At 41.3% G+C, this 13,753-nt stretch overlaps 1 protein-coding gene across 6 annotated transcripts in view; it reads right to left on the minus strand.

Moving 5' to 3' along the window:
• The window catches only part of ehbp1 (EH domain binding protein 1), a 130,149-nt gene that overhangs the window by 45,522 nt on the left and 70,874 nt on the right, over positions 1-13,753 (minus strand). For all 6 annotated transcript variants that reach the window (XM_037973369.1, XM_017430258.2, XM_017430234.2 and 3 more), the window contains 3 exons: positions 11,598-12,389; positions 10,181-10,222; positions 9,856-10,002 (listed from right to left, as the gene is read on the minus strand). In XM_037973369.1, the coding sequence (XP_037829297.1) occupies positions 9,856-10,002; positions 10,181-10,222; positions 11,598-12,389 (981 nt within the window). The remainder of the gene's footprint in view (positions 1-9,855; positions 10,003-10,180; positions 10,223-11,597; positions 12,390-13,753) is intronic.

A 13,753-nucleotide genomic window follows, 5' to 3' on the forward strand; every position in this document is an offset into this window, starting at 1 on the left:
GGGGGGGGGTTGAAGGTGGGGTGAAAGAGACAGAACGGGAGATAAAGAGTGAGGGCAGGAGCGACAGCAGAAATGATTGCTGATACTGTCCTTTAGAAAAGTACTGAGACTTGAGACTTTTTAGCTCTTGGAGATTTTTGAACATTTTTTAGTTAAGTCTCAGTTTTCGATGAGTTCTAAGGTCAGTCTTAATGAAATTAATAAAAGTTGGTAGAAATTTTAGCAATTTCTGTTCCGGTTTGATGTTCTTTATTTATTTTAACTGCTTTGATTCCAGTATTTATTTGCTCCTTGCTTACTTCTGTTCTTTATTTTGTATTTATATGTAAGCATGTATCTTGCTGCTTTTATAATGTATTACATTATTGGTACAAATGGCCTTCTGGCTATGAGCTTGTTCTGATATCCAATCTGGCCTTTACAGATACAACTACCTCTTTGACACCACTGTATCTCTATACATATACATTAGCTCAGGAACCAACACAATCCAAAACATCCCACTGCATTATTGGTGATAGCCAATTTTGGGGACAGAAAATGGGAAATTGACTTTGCCTATCCAGAGGCTAGGATTAACACTATAGGAGAAAAAAAGGCATCTGACTACCATCAAGCTCCTGCTCCAACAGAGCCACTGCTAAAAACAGGAGAACGTCTTTTAGTGGGAGGAGGGAAGATGATAAAAAGGCAAATGTCATGACTCATGATCTAGTCTTTGTGGCTAATTTTACACGAGAATGCATGTTGTGTTTTAAACCTTTTAGGTATCTGTGGCTTGTGTTTTTAAAAAATAAGCAAAAGCTCTGGTTTTCATTAATCAGAAGCGTACAAGCAGGCTTCTTAAATTATTCAAGAAAGACAAAGAAAGTGTCCATGCAGGACTACAAAATGCAAATCAGGCTTCTAGACCTAAAATTACATAAAAAGCAAACTGTTATTTCAATACTTTCTATCATATGTCAAACTGATTATAAGATTATAAGATTATAAGACATTGTTTCCTTTGGTAATTTAGAGTATTTTAAGTATTCATCTCATTGTCAGACCTGTTGAGGGAGGTTCCTGTCAATCAAGTGCTACCAGCTTTGTCATTCCAATTAAAAGGCACCGTTCTGTAGCAACGTAATATGGTAAAAGCTGTTTTTATAAAGGGCAAACTGGTTGACCTGGTGCAGATTAAATGCCACCTAGTGGACACAATGGTACGACAAAGTGGTACTTATGCTTCCTGTTTCAAACTTGGAAAGTAGCAATAGATAGAAAAACACACACAGTGTTTTTACTGTAGCAACAGTAGATCCAAAAGGCACAGGGACATAAGTAAAGTGCAGAAACTCAATCAGCCACATCATCACATGATCAAAGTCAAGCTTTCTCTTCTTTTTTTCTGCTTGTGTTTTCATTCTAACGGCTGGTGGTCAGTGGGCAACCCGGCTCTAAGAATGGAGACTCCAGAGGAGAGGCGGCTTTTCTCTTTTAAATGGCGACAAGAAAAACAATTGTTTTACTGTGTCCTCCATTGACGTCTGGGAACCTTCACAGCAAGAGAGGCGAAACGGTTGACTGCGAGGCTGAGACAGAGGCGTCCTCTGTGGGCTTGGCGTCGGGCGAGGACGCCTCTCCGCTCTGGAAGCTCCTTTTGAGCAGGTTGTCGCCTTGGTTGCTCTTTTCTGGGCAAGTAGAAAGAGGGTGGGAGGGCACGCACCACTGGCCATGTACAGAGACCTGGCGTGGGCACAGAGCGATGCTACACAGACACATAAACACACACACACAATCACTATCTAAAAAGGGTTTGCCAACCTCCCAGATAGCCAGCCAGTCTGGCAGCCAGTCATGCAGTTCCAGACATTTGTCATGACAGGCTAATTCACAGTCAAGAGGTGCTTTAGGTCTCTATCTTGTCCAGGCACACACACACACACAATATGTAACTAAACAGTCACATTGCTGAGTAATTACACACTTGTCAACATAGTTTGAAACAAAAGTCCAAGCACGATGCAGATCTATGATTAAACTGCTGGTGCTAAATTTAGATCTATTCTATAAAATAAACTTTACATTATTACACTTTAAAAAGCTTTAAAGTATCTCATAAACCTTCAGTATACTTTTAATTTTACTAATAAAGGTTGGGTGAATATATAAGAAAGTTCAAAGACAACTAGAGACCGCATGTTTTGACATATTAGAGACGAAAACTTGAGTGACAGTCAATTGCCATAAAATCAATGGGCAAAACTGAATAATATCTGAACCACTTATGGTTGTAACATTACTGTTACTGTAATAATTGCTTTAAAATAAACACTGCTAATGTTTCTGCTACAGTAGGTTCTGGTAACAGTGGCAGAAAAAGAGTAGCTGCTGATGGTAAAAGAAGAAAAAAAGAGACTGCAATTAGATTTAAAGAAATTAAAGTCCTCAATTTCAAAAACTCAGCAGAGGCTTCAAATTGGACCATTCATCTGTATACAGAATAAGCATATACAGGTGCACAATATGTAGTAAATTAAGAAATCTATTAATTTCTGCTCAAATTTAGGTGGACATGGTGAGTGTGATGAAAAAAGGGGGAGTGATGGAGAAGGAAGCAGGGTGGGAGAGGGAGACGAGAGGGGAGCTTATCGGCTGGCTCCAGACGGAGTGCGCGGATCAATGGGCATGCGAGGCCCACAGTGATCAATGCATTTGATAAAGAATTAAAGAAGAGCCACTGTACATGGCTATCAAAGAACCGGGACACGGCCTAATTATGATTCGACGGGTGCGTGCCCATGATAGGGGTCTGAGTGTGCACGTATGTGTGGGTTATGAGTCCAGAAATATAAAACTGTGAGGTGTCAGGATGCAAGCGCTGCCGACATACCTGTGTGTCGCTGTATGCTTGTTTCTAAACAAACGGAAAGGTCCAGAAGTGACGTGTCAGCATGTGCGTGAGGGTTTAGTATTACTGGGTCTTAATGTGTTTCAGAGACAGTGGACTTTTAGATAAATTCACAGTTTTCTCTCCATACATTAAGTAAATGTGGGTTTGTGTGGCTAAGAAAGGCCACGCAGACACAAAAGTCAGAGGAGCTCGCCACTGTGACAAACGAGTAAGATGGGAAGGTTCTGCCCTTTAAATAGACGAGATCATTACAGCAGGGACGGACAGAAAGAGCAGACGGGAGGAAGAGGGGGAGGGAGGAAGAAAGTGATGGAGAACATGAGCTGATCCCACCCCCCTTTTAAAGAAAATAAAACTAACTCTGGCTCCAACAGCCTGTTAAAATACCACTTTATTGTTTCAGAACCAGAGCCCCTGCTTCAGATGAAGACTTCAGAGCTGTCAGAGAATGAAACAATCAGTCTTTACATCAAGTCCTAAAATATATTACTGATACGACACATGGTTGGCATTGGTATCACAATATATTTATTACTGTCATGATATATTTTCATTTAGCAACAAGAAACTGGGGCACAAAATGGATTAATCACTCATTATAGACTGCTTACCTCTGTCATATTATTAAGCAATAAAATGCTTGTTTATTTATACTTCGGCTTAACATTTAAATGATCAGTTTATCGTGATCTGATATTATTTTTTAGGGTTTCAGATTAAATTTATTTTTAAAGAAATTGTTTGAAATTAATTTTTACAATTTCAAGAATGCAAAATAAACACTTTCCTTTTTTATTAAGTTTGATTGTATATAAGTAAACGACAAAGAAAAATAATCTGAAAACAGACATCTTTTGCGCATTATTTTCAGGTAGATTTTTTTCTTTTTAATGTCATTAAAAACATGAAACATCTATGCAACATTGCAGAGAATATGAGAATCCTTTTGTCTTCCTTTCAGTAAAAGTTCATCTTAAAATTTAAACTATTTTTAATCAGAAAATTGATATTTATAAAGGCCCATTAGAATTACAGAGAGCATTTTACTGCATTTACAAAAGCAGACTGTATGTGAAATTTACAAAGATGATTTCTAAAAGTCCAAATATTTAGTAAGATTTCATTTCATTTTACTCTCTGCTTGGAGTTTCTCTTTAACAAAAAAAGTGTGTGTGTGTGTGTGTGGGGGGGGGGGGTTCAGATGCATTAATGAAATGAAAGAAGAGAAAGACCAAAGCTGCAAAGGTGGACACTTGCACTTGGTCAAAAGTGAACAAACCAAGCAGAAGAAAAAGACGAAGTTCATGCGCTCTGAAGAGGTTTGAGAGTGCAGGTGAGTTGCAGCTTTCTTCTCTGATGGCTTGATCAGCTCTTGTGATGCAATTTAGAGAGCTGTCTTTCTCTTCCTCGTTACCACACACACACACCCGCACACGCACGCACGCACACACAGACACACACTCACTCAATTTAGAGACTGCCTTTGATCTCCACTCCAGTCCAGTCAATTCAGTCACGACACATACCCTCACACTCCAAGACACACACACACACACACACACACACACACACACACACACACACACAGGCCAAAGAAACTCCCCACCAAACTATTTAGTTTCATTAGGGGCAGATTTTTCAAAAAGAAAAGAGAAGGGGTGTGATGAGAAAAAATGAGAACAGAGAGAAGAAAGAGTGCGGCAGCCACATTAAAATAAGACCTGGAAAAAAATATATTGCTGCTGGGGGAAAGTTTAGTGAGGAGAAAGGACAGGAAGAAGAGTGTAAAGAAAGTGTAGATGAAAAAAGAAAAACTTGCCAAACCACTTAGCATTTCTAACAAAGACCATGTGTTCTGTAACAAAATAAAAACTAAACTAAAGTTGCCCATTATCAATACATGATTACATGATTGTATTTGATTAGATTCATGTATTAATAACATTTTAAGTGTAATAAAAGTGGCTGTCAAAATAAACTTTTCGATCATAAAAATGAATATGATTTTACAGACGTAGATAGTTTTTGTTACTTTTGTGAAAGGGTACCAACGGCTTGAATGGTTTCTTGGTTGTTGTTTTTTTAACCATCCCCACTATTCTTCTGATCATCCTGGGGTCGCATTTCCTCTTGCATCCACGCCCTGGGGGGTCGGGTACAGTCCCATGAACCTTATACTTTTTAACAATATTTTCAGCTGTGGTCACAAGAACATGAAGCTGCTTGGAGATGGTCTTGTAGCCTTTACCTTTAGCATGGATATCTATAATCTTCTGTCTGAGCTTTTAAGACTCCTCTCGCTTTTTGCTTTGTCTGCTTCATGTTCAGTGTGGTGAACACAACCATACCAAACTACCCAGTGGCTGTTTGTTCCTTTTAAATAGGCTGAAAAGCTGATGAGACGATTGAACACATCTGTGATACTATTTAAGGTCAAACACTTAGTTTAAAACATGACTATAATGCAATAAATAAGTCTCTTTAGGGCTACCAACAAATCTACCCATACTATTTCTTTTATACATTTGTAAAAAAAGAAACACAACAAATCTTTTTTTTCACAACTTTTTTTTTTTAAACTCTATCACATACTAAATAAAGGATATACATCAGACAACTGCTTTTAACTGAATCACTTTTCATGAGAAATGATCTGTAAGAGAGCCAAGAAATGTATCTGCCTTTGTACATGTGCCAGGAAGAGCACAATTTTCAAAAAAACAAAAAAATCAGCTTTTCAATGTTTGGAGAAAGGGCAAACAACTGGATAACCTGCAACCTGAATGACGTCTGACAAGCAAAGACATCTCTGTTTAATAGCTGCTTGCATTGAAGTATGTAAGAAGTAATTCATGCACAATGTGCTACTTTTACTTTGGAGCTGTTTGGAATGCCAAAGATCAGCCAGAGGGCTTTGCTTTTGTTAACGGTGACAAGAAAGAAATGGAGAAAGAAAGCTTAGAAAGGTAAGAAAGAAAAGAGGTAAGAAAGAAACGTGCAGACAGCAGATGACAACACCTTCGGGTCACAACAGCAGAGACCCAGGAGTCCTCTTCACTGTTCAGGAGGAGGAGAGGGAGCGACGGAGGAGAAGGGGGAGGCCGTGGCGGCTGGGGTGCTGGTCGGCAAAAATCAAACGAGACCCAATTATAGGAATCACAACGAGTCAGTGAGCAGGGAAACTCTCTTACCTGGAAAACACCAAGGCATTTGGCGTGCACTATTGAATCACACGAGCACACACACATGCACACCCGAAAAGGCCACAGGTGCTACATATTTGCACAAAAAGTACACACACCGTTTTACTTTACAGTTCTTGCAGTTGCGCATGCTTGTGCGCCCACACGCACACACTCATCCCAAACCAAGTGTGGATCCTGATAATTAGCCTGGCCAGGCCGCTGTGAAATTACTGTTCTCATCTGCTAATGGATGAGGAGACTTGAAGCGAAGAGACACAGACACACACCAACTTCTCTATTAAAATATTAATGGCGGGAAAGACTAAAGAGCAAAATGAAAGACTGCGACCAAAAATCGGAATGGCTGCCTTAAAAACAACAAAGAGAATAAAGTCTGTGCTCTTAATTGAGGGTTGGTGACATTGCAACATTACAAGACGTCTGTACAGTGGACCGCTGATGTGTTGTGATGGCCACCTATAGGGAGGAGGAACGGGTGAGGGTGGTGATGGACACAAAACAATTAGTAGAAACTCCTTCTCCATTAAAGACCACAGAGTGAGAAGGGAAGGCAACGTGAAGGGGGCACACAACAGAAAAGTGAGCTCTGGCAGGAGTACGATCAGAAAAATTAAGACGAGGAGAAATAAACTGAGTGTGAAATCAAAAAAACTGACATGAAAGAGAGAGAGAGAGAGAGAGAGAATGAGAGAAAGTGACTGAGTAGACAGGAAGAAAGAGACAAAACTGAACCTGTGACCTTAGATGAAAGAACCAGTCACTGTGGGCTACAATTAGGGATGGTAGGAGGGAGAACATAGGTCAGGGGAACAGGGCTACACACACACCCACCTGCCAACCCACACACACACACACACAAAACATGCAGTCACAATGGCTGTGGATGTTAGGACATATACATTAAACACATTTAGTCTATCCTAAAATCTACATTAAATTTTCACTGTACAGATGACAAATTGATAAAGATTATTAGATTTTGGTAATGCTCTATATGTAAGGTGATTTAAGCTACACTAAAATATCTAAAGAAGCTTTGAGAAGAGAACAATTAAGGCACTGATGTCTCAGAGGGTTTATATCCAAGTTATAAACACACACGGGAAGCACTTAAATAAATGTCCTTTTTTTTTTTTTTTAGAAAACCTTAAATCTCCTGACTAATGCAGCTTTAGAAAAAAAGATAAAATTGGACCATTTTTACATTTATTTTTACATTGAAAGTGACACTTCAGAAAGAGCTAATGTAGGCCCCTCCTCTCCCTCACATTAGCCACTTTTCTAGAAGAAAGCAGCCTGCTTTAATTGAATTAAATTATACCTTATGCATGCTAAATCACAAAGCACCTACTTAGACAGATGGAGAGTTAAATGGGAAAGGCTTGTGCCTCTCCAGCAGATAACAGCGACACACACACACACACACACACACACACACACACACTCATGCTAATCAAAACAAGACATCAAGTAATCTAATCTGAATCACGAACAATTATCAGCACATTGGCCTCAAGGCCAGTCGTATTCCTTTGATCAATGTTTTCTATTAAAAAAAGTGTAAACAATTCAATATCTCCCTTCACCCCTCCTCTTCTGATTCCTCCCCCATGCACAGAGTGTGTGTGTGGGGAGGGATATTAACCAATTGTCCTTGGAAATGAGTCAGGAAATCAGGAGGAGAGACAGACTGAAAGGGTGGGTCTGGCTACTTTAAGGAGCTAATCTGACTTAAGTCAGCCATCTTGGTGCACAACAAGGGACAGAGGAGGACCTTTCTTTTCGTCGCTAAGGAAATATATCGGCGCCGCGACAGCTTTGAAAACTTCTTTTAATTTCTCCCTCTTCCTCTGAAGACTTAACGCCTGCAGTCCTTGGAAGGTCCTCATTTATTTTCCGAGATTATTCAGAAACGGTTATTCCTGTGGCTGCCACAGAAAACAAACACACACACACACACACACTAACATATACACTTCTCAAAAACATCTAATTCAAGGGCATATTTTCTCTTTAAGGATTCAGACAGCGAATGCAGGGCCATGCGGCTGCTGCCTTTTAGATATTTTATTACTAAAAGGTATTTATTTCATTTTGCCCTCAAATCCCTTGTCACAATTCTCACAAGACCGCATGTTTTTTTTTTCTTTTTCTTTTTTACAGTCCTTTACTTTCTCTGAAATATTTGGAAACGTGTTGGAAGATTCGACCACGGTGCTTTCCCAGGGTAACTTCTGGTTCATCAGTGTGCCCCTTTCCTCTCAGTATATTATGCTCAGTGAAGCGCGCTCAGTTCAGAGCTGGCAATTTCACTCGCGCCGTTTCTAGTCTAGTTAGCTTCAGTACAGCGATTCTTAACCCCCATTTACCACGAATGTTCTTCTGCTGACAGCTGTCTGTGTACAGCATTTACTCCGCGCACTGGGGGAAGTGAAGGCAGGCAGAAAATTTAGTGAGCGGTGTCATATAAATTGTCCAGAGTCAAGTTGAGCAAAAGAGAGAGCCTCAAGAGAAAGAGTTGAGTTTAAAGTGAGAGAAGACCACGAAGAAGTCCATCCACATTGGAGTTTTTCTTCCTGACACGTTCAGGTTGTGACATTCAGCAGCCCATGAGAGAATCAGGCAGCAGGTACAGTAATGAGGAGAAGAGCTCGTTCATAAAGTGTTCAAGACAGGCTTTTCCAGAACGCTGGGAGTGTAGCGAGCAGCAAATAGAGAACAGTGAAGGTGTTGAAGAGACTGCTGGACTTACTCTGAGCTTTTCTTGGATTCTGGAGGAAAAAACTACACTAGATTTCAGGGGAAAAAAAGAAAGGTTTGACTTTCTAAAAACTTGGACTGTAGACTGACATTTAGGTCTTTCTCAGCTTCCCAGACTCCAGCCACAGTACACTTAATTATTCTTTTTAAGTGGTTTTTCTTCCTGCAGTTACCCTATAACCATGCCACACCTGTAGGCAGCAATAGAACTGACAATAACGACATTAAAATACAAAGAACATTCTTATTACGGCTAATCATTCACTTAAAACAATTGCAGCTTGATTTTTCCTTTATATTGTCTATAATTTATTCTCAGTAATTAACCCTATCAGCCTGAGATTTAAGTTTAAGGATGACAAGATCAAGGGAAGTCTTGCAAGACGCAGAAAACATTTTAAGAACAGCTTCACTGTTGTGGATTTCAGGGCTCGCAGAATACTCAACAGAACAGCAGACTCAAGTAAAGCAGGCTGGAACCTCAAAATCTGTCACGAACACACAGATCCATGAGTGTCTTTACTTTAGAAAACATCTGTAAAAGTCTGTTTTTGTTCCAGAAGTGCTGCTTGCATGTAAATGAGAGATGCTCCGCAAAAAGGTTTGTTTTGACAAATGTTCAAGCTTGTTACGCATCGAATGCCCTCAACAACTCAGTAAAATATTGTCATTATCAAAGTTTAAAACCAACAAAATAGTAAAGCATCACTTGAAATGTTAGTGTAGCAATTAAATGAGGAACAATAATCTCTCCTTTCTTTTCATAATTAACAGCAAAATGGGTTTTTTTTGCTAAAAGAGACAAAAAGAAATTAGTAAATATCTTAAGCATTTGATGACATTGACCAACTCTTATTTTGGTTCCAACAAAGACACCTTTAAAATGATTCTTTAGCCAAATTTAACGTTGATCAAACAACAAAAATTGGTCTAAAAAGTTGAATGCAGATTTTTATTACAGAGAGAGGACTCTCAAACACGCGGCAGACTTACGTCAGAGACGCCTGAAGTCCTGTTTGGTGCAGCTACAGAGGAGTTGGGGACATTCTTGTTGCCGGCTTTCATGGCAGCGTCTCTGCGGGCCTGCTCCAGGAGGAGCCGCGCTCTCTCCTTCAGCTCCTCCTGACGAGAAAGAACTTTCTGCAAGCAAGAACAGCGTGTGATCGCGCCATTAAACAGATGTAATAAAAACTGTGCAGGTTTTACTTCACGAATGAAACGGCGACAGAAAATAGGTTTACTTTGTTCCGTGAAACATATCTAATAATCACTACATTTTCAGTTTTTGCAGATCAGTTCTTTACAAAAGTTTACTCACCTTTTCAACCGGAGGACTTGATACAGGAGCAGGTGATGGATCCTTTGAAAAGACAAACAGATCATAACTACAGGTGCTTAACTATATATAAAAGCAACAAGTCTTAATTTTAGGGTATTTTTTATCATTACTTATTGTTACAAACTTTCACACAAAAACAGCTGTCACAGTTCTGGTCTGTAGATGGGGTAGAATGGAATAAAAATGGTGTAAAAATGCATTCCTGATGATATGAACTTAAGCATCATGAAGAACAAAACAAAACAAAACTAGTTCAACATTTTAAACTGTCAGGCAGACACAAACAGAGCAGACTAATCTTTTCAACAATTTCAATCTGACTTGGATTCAGGTAATGATGCATCCAATTAACTTGATAACAGCAAATCAGGAAACGGGTGACATGGCTGTCATCACGCCCCCACCCGCTCCGTGACCTTTCAACTTGTAAACAAGAAGCGGTAATCTGGGGTTCACCGACTGCACCGGGCGCGCTTGCGTGCATGAGTGAGCGCACGCGTGCATCCAGGTGCGTGTCAGTGTGCAAGACGAGATGATGTCGGCTCTGCGCAAAGCATCGCCACGCCTGAGCAGTCACGGCGCCAACTGTCATCAACTGCGGGGATGAGAAATATAATGAAAAATATAATGAAATGTCAAAGCAGGGGGTTCTGTTAGGCGCCTTCAGAAGTCGCCACATGTTCAGGGCCTGGATGTGTCTGGTTCGAGGCAGCCCGACAGGTGACGACAACATCTAATGCAGAATGGAAGAATTTCAGTACGGTCATCTCTGCATTTGTATCAACAAGGTTGGGATTTGAAGCTTAGCGGGTGCCAGGAGGGAATGAATGTTCGAGGCATCCTCTGTCTTATGACTGACGGCACTGTGAAAGTTTCAATCAAAGCTTGGGTGAAAGGATAAAAACATGAACAATCCATACAGGGGCCAGACAGATACCTGAAGGTAAACACTGCCAGAATCTTAATACACGACTTAAACAGCGAAAATGAGTTTACGACATGTAGGCTGGTTCTCGGGTTGATTCTGGTACAAGAGTTCTAATCATGGCCCGCTGTCAAAAAAGATGGGCAATCATGTAACTGCCTCTCTGTGTGTTAGTCTGTTAGCAAAATATCTCATGAACCAGCAGACCCATTTTATTGAACCTTTCAGAAAGTAATCATTGGCTGCCACAGTTAATCAACCTTAGAGATACACATTCCTTGAAGGAATGCTAGTTTTTAATTTTGTTTTACAGTTTACTGTTTGCTTTAAAAAACGCTTAAATCACTGTTATCACTGACAGGACCTTCACACCTCAACGACATGTAGGTCTGTGTGTGCACGTTGATAAACTCCTGCCTTGTATGATAAAACAGGAACTGAAAGTTAAAGTGGGACTTTGTGTGTATTTACCTGTTTAACAGGGATCTCTGTGTGATTGACTGGAGGGGATCTGGTGTTTGAGGCCGGCTCTGACTCTGAGTGACGCAGGCTGGCCCTTTTCTTTTTAATGAGGTCAGCGTCCCTGTTATAGGAGAAGGCCAGTTTCTGGTGAGGTGATGTGTTTCCTCTCCTTGTTGGGGATGACTGTTCATTATTTCCTTCCTGTCTGTCCTCTTCAACCTTTTCGTTGCGAAGCGTTTCCTTCTTCATGTCTCCCTCCTCTTTTCGTGGTAACTCACTGAGGTCCAGAGTGTTGGCTTTGAGTAGACTCCCTCTGTCCTCAGAGCCTTGTGGTGCCGTGTGGGTTGAGTTTGCAGCTGTGGTCGCTAATACTGTGCGCGGCGATGGGACAGGAGGTGAGGACTGCAAAGGCCCTGATACTGATGAGCCGGTCGAATCTACTCCGAGTTGGGGCTCCAACATCTCCCCCTCCGTAACCTCTGCCCCATTGGATTCAGGGGGAACACCAGCAGATGAAGCAGGCTGAGAGTCAGCCTGGCGGTGCTGCACGTCGTTCAGTTCGGCGTAGAACTTGTCCTGGCCAATGGAGGCGTTTGTGTCAGTTTCAAAGTCACCCACTTTGTAGGTGCTGCGATTGCTGTTGGCCTCTATCTGCACCACATTGAGCTCCTGACCAGAGAAGTGAGCCCGGATCTGGTACAAGTAGGTCATCACTGTCAGCTTGTCAGGAATGGCCAGCAACACCATGTCGGATGGCTCCAGGAGACGAGAGATCCCCAAACTCGCAAAGCCATCATATGCCTGCAAAAACAAGCACATAAGTAAACGATTTATACATCAGAGGCAAAATTCTACTACAAATAGGAGCTCTCCACAAATGCAGGCTTGAGAGGGATGGAAGAGTTGTAAGAGTCAAACAGATGGAACACGTCTGGTTTCCTTTTTTTAGATGTTCGGTGTATTTGTTGTTTCATGCATAATCTAAACTGCGTGTGTTCGTGTGTGTTTGGGTGTGAGAGACACCTTTGGCATGGCTGCTGACAGGTCATGTCAGGGTTGGTTGTCCCCGATAAGAAACGCAGATACCCCAAGACAGAGTGCCTAATCCCAAAGTGTGTGAGTGTGTGCCTTTATCGCGCCCCTACATCAACGTGCCCACGCTCTCCGTCACGCGTGTAATTGGTCTGATTAGAGTCTGATGAGAAAATACAGGTGTGATTATCAAGCGACAGACGAAAACCAATCCCCCATCACAAGATAGACTAAGACAGAGAGAGAAGGGATGAAAACCATTATCGCTGCCAATGACAGGTAAATAAATAGATTAACAGCACACACACACACACAACCTCCATTCCTGCGCACACACAACCTCCTCATCCATCTCTCCCAGGTATCACAGCTTGTATCTGGCCTGCTTGATAGTGTTGATCTAATTCCAACTTGTTGCAGCACACATTTGTTTCACTGCCTCTGCAGATCTCCCAAGTCTATCAATTTCCCTCAGTCTTCCTCTCAGACGCTCGCTCTCTGAAACCCACACCCTCCTCGTTCTTTTTACCCCTGGTGATGTTTCCTGAAGAGCCTTCTTAACCTTTTGACTATTTTCTTGCCATTCTTGATCCCGAGGAGGAGTCAATTGAGCATGAGTGACTTTTTATCAAGTCCTCTCTTTGCATAATTATGCCTAGACAATTTACTAATGAAACTACGGCTTTTGTTCTGTGTTTGCAGTCACTCCCTCGCAGCTACCAAGAGAGCACACAGTTGAGATGACTCTTGGGTTTATTGATCAACAATAATAAAAACTGTCCAGAAATAGAAGGACTTCAAGAATGTCATTACTATCCCTGAACTTCATAAGAAAAAAGCACAACTCACCATTTTATGGAAAAAAATGACAACGACGACGCCAAAAGCTCTTCATAACTGACAGAGTGAGCATCACAATTCAGGTTCTTTTTCTAACTTCGCTCGGTGTCTCACTATGGGAATCGCCTCAGCGTGACCAACTACGGAAGCTCCAATGACATAACGTCTGTCTGTGACAGACAGGTTGAGCCGTGACCGTGGCTCCACCCACCATCCAATATCACGGCCAACCTACCCCTCTCAACTCATTCTCGCTTTCTTCCCGTGAGATCTACATCTAAGCTCCCTCAGTG

Source organism: Kryptolebias marmoratus, linkage group LG22 (assembly GCF_001649575.2).
Source record: "Kryptolebias marmoratus isolate JLee-2015 linkage group LG22, ASM164957v2, whole genome shotgun sequence".
Classification (NCBI taxonomy): domain Eukaryota; kingdom Metazoa; phylum Chordata; class Actinopteri; order Cyprinodontiformes; family Rivulidae; genus Kryptolebias; species Kryptolebias marmoratus.